Source organism: Echinops telfairi, unplaced genomic scaffold, assembly GCF_000313985.2.
Source record: "Echinops telfairi isolate 266 unplaced genomic scaffold, ASM31398v2 ScPeMD7_7475;HRSCAF=8513, whole genome shotgun sequence".
Classification (NCBI taxonomy): domain Eukaryota; kingdom Metazoa; phylum Chordata; class Mammalia; order Afrosoricida; family Tenrecidae; genus Echinops; species Echinops telfairi.
In genome coordinates this window covers 371,177-379,166 of record NW_022111379.1, presented here as the reverse complement: position 1 = coordinate 379,166, position 7,990 = coordinate 371,177, and the positions used below count along the sequence as shown (strand labels likewise).

At 54.0% G+C, this 7,990-nt stretch overlaps 1 protein-coding gene across 1 annotated transcript in view; it reads left to right on the top strand.

Annotated features, from left to right (window-relative positions):
- Positions 1-7,990, top strand: part of UBAP1L (ubiquitin associated protein 1 like) — a 13,964-nt gene that overhangs the window by 4,562 nt on the left and 1,412 nt on the right. Inside the window, exons 3-4 of the mRNA XM_004711987.2 lie at positions 452-730; positions 2,481-2,693. Of these exons, the coding sequence (XP_004712044.2) occupies positions 452-730; positions 2,481-2,693 (492 nt within the window). The remainder of the gene's footprint in view (positions 1-451; positions 731-2,480; positions 2,694-7,990) is intronic.

Genomic DNA, 7,990 nt, shown 5'->3' with positions numbered 1-7,990 from the left:
TTATAGATCACTGCGAGTCAGAACTGAGTCAATGGCAGTAATTGGGTTTTGATACATTAGGGTGAGTTTTGGGGTGGTTTTGGTTTTGGTAGAGGGAAAGGCTCAGACTGACAACCCCCTTCCCCTCCGCCCAATCTGCCCTTTTCCCCACCTCATAGCCTCACTGCTGACTATTCTTAATCCTTTCAGAGATTCTTAAATGTATTATGTGTGCAAATGCTCCAACGATTGACTCCTTTTTTACACAAAGGGTAGATTTTATACACATGATTGATGAGACTGGGTCACCCCCAAAGGAACTCTGGGAAAACCGGGCAACTCCGGGAAGCAGCGCTGCTCCGTGGCATAGGGTCAGCGGGGGGCTCGCTTCGGGCCGTCATCATCTGCCTGGTGTGCGCCATCTTTCTCTCATCTCCGATTCTGCCCCAATGTCCGCGGCTTCTCTCTGCAGCACGACTTCGGCCTGGAGAGGAAGGCTCTCTTCTGGGCGGAGGCCGCCGTCCGGGTGCCCAGCCCGCGCCAGTGCGCTGGCCCGGGCACAGCGTCAGCGCCCCCGGCCTGGTTCTTGCTGGTCAGCGCCGAGGACCGGCCAGTGCCAGCGCAGGCCGCAGCCCGAGGTCCGAACACGGGGCCCCGGGAGCAGTGCGAGGAGGAGGAGAAGCGCGTCCCGCCGTCCGGCCGGCGCCTGTGCTCTCGGCCCTCGGAGCCGCCGCCCCGCGGACCCTCCCCGGTAAGCACCGCGCCCTCGGGTGCCCAGCCCACTCCGCAGCCTCCTGCAGTGCCCTTCGCGGCTCGGCGCACGGGTGCGCCAGGCATGGAGTTGAATTCAGGAATGCGCCGCAGAGCTCGAGCTCTCCACGGTGAGAGGGGTGGGCGAAGGGCAGGCCCAGTGGCGGCATGGCCACGGCACAGTTCGTTACCTCCTGCCAGGCCCGGGGCTTGGAGAGGCCAGGCCCAAGAGCCGGCCAGAGGCGGTCGGGGACCGAGCCTCGAGAGAAAGGTGAAGTGTGGCAGGCCGAGGCGTCCTCAGGACAGGGGAGTGGCCAGTGGCCAGCCATGGGAGCAAAAGTGATTCTACAGTGAAGCCCATGTTGGGACAGCCTCAGCCCCCTCCTGGGGCCGTACTGCATCTTGTATTCATAATCGTGTGTCCCTTCCAAACTGGGAGAGTGACATTCCAGAGTGGGCACTGCTGTCCGCTGCCGCCCACACCCCAGGCAGGCCAGGCTCGGGCAACAGAACAAGACCCCGGGGAAATCACCTTCCAAAGTCAGCCTGAGTCCACATCAGGGACTGGGTGTTGTTGCCAAGTGCTTCTCTGGCGGAGGTTAAATTCAGATGGCCGCAGCAGCGGCCCTGTTGGGGACAGGAGCTAATGACGGTCTTGTTCTGTAGGGGAGGAACTAGAAGCAAGGAGAGGCTAAAGAGCTTTTGAAAGGTCGCAAGAATAAACTCAGGGTGGGCCCTAGGACGGGACCAGAGCAAGGAAATTCTTGAGAAGGCGGGGAATTCACACACGATGCCTCAGGCCCAGGACCCACGGCAGCAGCTCTATGGCCCTGGGCCTGGGATCAGCAAACTTCAGCTCTCCAGCCATATGTGGTTTCTTTTCAGTACATAGTTTTATTTAAAGGATGTTATTCATTTAACACTTTCATTTTTTTAAGAAAAAATAATGTATTTATGGCTCTTGAATAATTTTAAATTGTGAGGTACAGGATTGGTTTTTCTGTCCTAAAAGCTTGCCGACCCCAGCCCTAGGGGATTGGAAGGAGGCAGGTGCGCTTGTTTAGGGTTGGCAGCTGGTACTTCTTTGGGGGTGGGGGCTAGGGGAGGGCATGAGTCGAGTGCTGCTGACCAAACCGGTGGGACAGCTCCAGGCCGTCCTCCGGGGTAGGGCCTGTGTGCGCCTTCTCACCAGTCTTGCCACGACGGATGGGTGGGCAGATGTGCCCAGTTCCTGCCAAGTCAGCCCCTGTCAGATGGCAGAGGAGGTCTGCTGGCAAGATGGGAGCGAAAAAACCTTGGCTTTGATTCTGAATAGAGTTTAGATCACTAATGCGTATGGCTGATTGGATCACTACCTTCTCTGAACTCAGCTCAGTGTCTATCGAGAGGGACAATAAGTATGGGCCGATCATATTTCTTTCGCGGGTAGTTGGAAGCATTAAATGAAGTGTTACCATCTACCACATCCAGACACTTGGCTAATCACTTTTCTCATATGGTCTTATTGAAGCCCCACCACACACCTGTGCGTGCGGTGGCTACGATTGCTCCATTTTGCGCACGGGTTAACTGAGCAAATGGTGAAGAGCTGTATAGGGAAACTAGTCTGTGAGATGCCAAATCCTGCATAATATTAGCCCCTACATTCTACATAGAAGATGGTCCAAAAGCTTTAAAAAAACGTCCGTCTCAGCAGGGTATCACTTCTGAGTGGTATGCAAACGGTTTATCCAACTCACCTTGTGTTTCAGTCTCTCAGCCCAGACCCCCGCCTGCCACCCACTGGGAGTGTGCCCCAGCCTCTCAACCCGAACCAGTCACACCCCGATTCTTCTTCGGCTGACCTGCTCTCTGCCCTGAGCCAGGAGGAGCAAGACCTCATCGGGCCTGTGGTGGCTCTGGGGTATCCCCTGCGTAGGGCCATCGCAGGCCTGCAGAGGACAGGGAGACAGAGCCTGAGCCAGGTGAGTGGAGCCCATGATGGGGATTGTTGGGCTGCAGCTGCTTGCTCATCACATCCAGATGCTAGTCTCTGATAGAAGCTTTCAGAGATTAGCATCCCAGGTTATTCTAAACTTCGAGCGCAGGTTTTGAACTTCCATATAACTGAGAATGTGAGAGGCTCCACAGAGGAGTGAGGCCACCCAAAGGGCTGGAAGAAAAGTCCAGCCACAGGGAAGTGATGAATGTTCAGCTACCAAGTTCTGTGTTACAAACTGCTGAAACGTAGTAGCGGAAAATATGTGTTTATTTGCTCATATTCTGTGGGTTGGCAGTCTGAGGTGGGCTCGGTGGAAATAATGTGTTTCCCCATGGTCTTATGCGACCCCTGTGAAAGAGTCCTTTGACCCCCACAGGGATCTCGACCCACAGGTTGAGAAGTGCTGCTCAAGTGATTAAGCCAGGCTTCATGGAGTCACTAGGCCTTGAGCTGGACTTCAGGACTGATGAAATGTGCATTGGTAGGAAGGAGAAGAGATGATGTTCTAGAGATGAGGGACGGTGTTTGAGAGACCCGGATTCACACCTGCCCTGTTGGAGTAGAGGGCACATGATGCAGGCTGGTGGGAGATAGGTAGGGAAGAGGAGTTGGAGGCAGAGTGACGGTACCTTGAGTGCTGAGCTGAAGCAAAAAGGTTGTGAACAGAGACAGGGCAGAAGGTGATACTGAATGTCATTGTCAGAACTTATAACCCTCCACTGCCATGTAACACCCCCTTTGTGTAACCAATGGTGCATGCCAGCCATCGCTGTGTCTCTTTCCATCCCTGGTTGAAAAGCTGGGCCGCTGGTTCTGGGGCAGTTGGCACTCACTCCTTTCTCCTGCCCTGCACTATCAGAGGGCTTGGGATGTCCTGTCCACAAACACTGATGACTCCTCAATGCTGGCTCTCTGAGGCTGGGGGAAGGAAGGACAGAAGGACAATGAGGGACTCAGACAGAAGCCATGTGTTAGACTGAGTTGTGCAGAGAAATAAAACCTGTGACACTCGTAAATGTATAAGAAAGAACTTTTTACCAAGAGGTAAGTTTATATCAAGAAAGCACCCCAGCCCAGTGGAACACAAGTCCCTGGGTCTGATGCTAGCCAGAGCCCTCTTGAGACTCACAAAGCTGCAGGCTGCTACTGTGGAAAGGGATAGGATGCAGGAAGCTCACAGTGGGTGCGGAGCCAGGGGATCCAAGACTGGTAGAAACATGGCAGGGTGCTGATGGCTCTCAAGCTTCGGCGGCCCATGGGCCACCCCTGCAGGCACATAGAGCCCAACATGCAAGGAGGAGGGAGAACAAAGAGAAGGGAAGTCCGCAATTTCTGCCTTGCAAAAGGCCACGCCCCCATGAGACTGACCTGATTGACAGGCTGGCCTCCACCCCGCCACTTTCATGCAAGTTCGAGTGGACACAAACATCCAACCACCACAAGCTAGAAATAAGATGCGCTACCGCCAAGTGGGGAGGTGGGGAAAGACATGCAGCCTCCTCCTTCGCGGTCCTGTGCTGGAGGAAACCTTTCTGCAGGGTAGCCCCCGCATGGGGCGGTGAGAAATACTAGTACCCTCCTTGTGCTAGCCTTCAGTCTGAAGGGACCCTAGTAGACATCTTCAATCCAGCAACGTAGCTGTTATTGTCTCCATTTTGCTGATAAGGAAATTGAGGCCAGAAAGATTCTTACAGTCAGTCAGTGGCTGCACGAGGATTCAAGCCAGTCTATCTGATTCCAGACCTTGTTGCACCGTGACAGGTTCTTATTTTTGTCTGAGAACCTCATGGGACTGCCTCCCAGGCAGATGTGAAAAATAGGAGTAGATCTGGAGGGGCCACTACCTTCAACTGTTGCAAAAAACTGAGGGGCTGGGCCAAGAAGCCAGCCAAGAGGGTTGTGAGGGAACAGGCTTCCTGGTGGGCATTCTGACTTGCCCCCAGCCTCTCCATGCCCAGGGTTAAAGCTCTGCTCATCTCAACAGTGAGGGTGGGGTGGCAGGGGAGTATTAAGGTTAGTCAGCGCACACAGGGTCCTGGCCTCCCTACGGGTGGGCTGGAAGTGATCTCCAGACATGACCCACCACATGCCTGGCCCATGGATCCCTGGGAGGCCTTCTTCCCCAGTGGACAGCCAGGGTCCAGGCACCGAGGGCTGGATGACTTCGCCCTCTCTTCCCAGCCAAGTGTCTTCTGTCTGTTGTGGGCATTAACTGAGTTCAGCGCCTTTCTCCTCCCCACAGACAGACAAGCTAGTTAACCCTCTATCCAGAGAAAAGCCGCCAGCGGCCCGGGAGGGAAGGTGTCAGGGGAAGGAAGGAGCGGCTCTTGGAGGTGTCGGGGAGAAAGGAAGGCAGAGGAAAGACAAATGCTGTCCCTCCCTCCTTCCCCACTGACCGCTGTGGTCCCTGAATGTCTGGCAGCACAGGTGTGGGACAGGCCAGAGCCGGCTGACTGCGGCACTGTAGGCACGTCAGGCTCCTTTGAAGGGGCATACCTGTGTGGAGTCAAGGACTTCTGGGTGTCCCTCTAGCCCTGATCACCCCTGATCAGAGACTGATACCATCACCCTCCTAGAGGCCTGGTGGCCCCAAAGCCAAATGCAGATTCTGAGACCTCACCCTGCAGGTCCCAGTCCATAGATCTGGGGTGGACCTCAAGCCCCGCACCCAAACAACCAAACAAACATTACTGTTGTGTTGATTTCAATTCATAGTGCTCCTATTGGACAAACCAGAACTGTCCCTTGAGTCTGAAAGGGAGCCCTGGTGTAGAATGGGCGTTGCCCGTAGCACAAACCCACCAGCTGCTCTGTGGGATAAAGACATACAGTCCCAGAACCCTCTGTAGAGTCGCTATGGTCCGAATTGACTTGACGACAGTGACTTGGGGGGTTGATTTTAATTCTTTACAGAGGCCAACTGCCACATCTTTCTCCCACGGAGTGGCCAGTGGGCTCAAACCACTGATCTTTTGGTTTGCAGCCAAGTACTTTAGCCACTGTGCCACCAGGGCTCAAGATAGAGATGAAGGGCCTATCATTTTAAAAGGGCTGGAAATGGCTCTGATAGGCAGCCTGTCCTGGGGCCTACTGGGCTGAGTCAGGCCTCGCTTGAATCATTGATTGAAAAATGGCTGCACCTGAGAGTCACATGGAGCGCTATTAAAACACCCCTAAGCCTAGGCTGCATCCTGGACCAATTGTAGAAACTCCGGAGGTGGGGCCCAGGCAGCTGCCATTTCGAATCCTCCACAGGTGGTTACAAGTTTGAGAACCCATACCTGGAGACGACTCATGAAGTGAAGAAACACCCACCTCTTTCCCGTGGTCCCCTCTTCCCGGGTCCCGTTGGAAAGCCTGTCTACCTTCCAGCAGCTCCGAGTGTCTCGTCAGCTGCTGACTGATGGACACAGGTCTGTCGAGGGAGGCTTGTCCTGCCTGGAGCTCAGCTCCTCCATTGTAGAAGCAAACCCGGAGGGTAGGGTCCTGCCCACGGGACAGCTCCCAGAACAGCTCTGACCTTACTTTTAGGGGTGAAGCCTCCTGGGGCTCCGGACCAATAGTTCAGTAGTAAAAACCATTTGAAAGCATTAGTCTGGATCAGGGGTGGGAAAACTTTTGAGATGGAAGAGCCAATCCTGCCCCTAACACCATTTAAAAATTATTCGAGAACCATAAATAGATTTTTACCAACAAATGAAATCACCGTGATCTGAATAATATCCTGTAAAATTTTCAATTTTACTTCAGAGCTACATGTACACACTGAAATAGCGCCGATGGGTCTCGAGCTGCAGTTTGCCCACCCCTGCTGCAGACGGGGAGTGTCTTTTATTGGGCTCTCTCTGAAAGTCTGCAGGAACCTGCCCTTCTTTGGTGTTTTTTTTTGTATTTTTGAGTGAGTGAGACAGTGAGAGAGTGAGAGTGAGTGAGAGAGAGAGAGAGTGAGTCAGTGAGAGAGTGAGAGTGAGTGAGAGAGAGAGAGAGTGAGTCAGTGAGAGAGACAGTGAGAGAGTGAGAGTGAGTCAGTGAGTGAGAGAGAGTGAGAGAGTCGAACTTGCCCTTCTTCACGGAGCTCACCCAGCATACTCATGGTCTGGCACCCTCATCTGGCACCAACTGCTTATAAGCCCCGCTTTGATTGACTTGGCACTTATGTCTGTCCTTTTGGGTCTGGCTTATCCCCCCACTGACCCAGGGCTCTGTGAAGGCTGTTGGACTTCAGTTCATAAACTTGGCATACATTATTGAGCTCATGCCTGCCCTGCTGGGATCTGGGGACACAATGGTGTTGCTGGCACCACCCTTACCTCCGGGAACAAAAAGTTAGTGAACGAGAAGATGACAAGGATAAGTAAGCAACTAGTCCTATCTGCTGATGGGTGCTCAGGGAGTTGAGGGTCGCAGAGACTTCTGAAGAGAAGTCTGGCCTTGGGTTGGGTGAGGAGGGATAGAGGCTCGGGGTAGGGTCAGAGCAAGCCTTTGAACCCTGATGAGGAGGGACCCAGAGCAGCTCCCTGGTGGCTTAAGCAGAGAGTGACTTGAATGGTTTCGGCCCCAGAGGGGCCTCTGCTGTCTCCCTGGGCTGCCCTCCCCTCCCTACACTGTGCATCACGGCTGTAGGGCTGTCGATGATGGAAGCTCTTGCAGTCATAGGTGACAGATGGGGTTGGGTCAGGTGAGCACCTCCCACCTGTGGGTGCTCACCAGGGAGACTGGGTGGGCTTTGTGGGTGGGTCAGGGGGGCTATGTTTGAGGCCGGGCCCCTCTCCACATTAGGCTCTGGGAACATACATCTAGCCCACTCAACGGCCCCTCTCAGAAATTCCAGCCTCCGGCTTGGGACAGTTGGTAGAGACCCACTGACATCCATCTGGGAGGAGGCTCCTGCCTGTCTTTTGGGGTCTCCAGGGACATGTGTATGTGTTTGGGGGGTGGGGTGTCCCTGCCCATCTTTTGGGGTTTCTGGGGCCGTGATGTGTGTGTGTGTGTGTGGGGCACTGCCCATTCCACTTAGCGCAGAGCTCCCCCTGGTCTACTGCCCTGCCGCCACACTTATTTTTTTTTAAAACATTTTATTAGGGGCTGATACAGCTGTTATAGTCAAGGACTTCTGGGTGTCCCTCTAGCCCTGATCACCCCTGATCAGAGACTGATACCATCACCCTCCTACATTCTACATAGAAGATGGTCCAAAAGCTTTAAAAAAACGTCCGTCTCAGCAGGGTATCACTTCTGAGTGGTATGCAAACGGTTTATCCAACTCACCTTGTGTTTCAG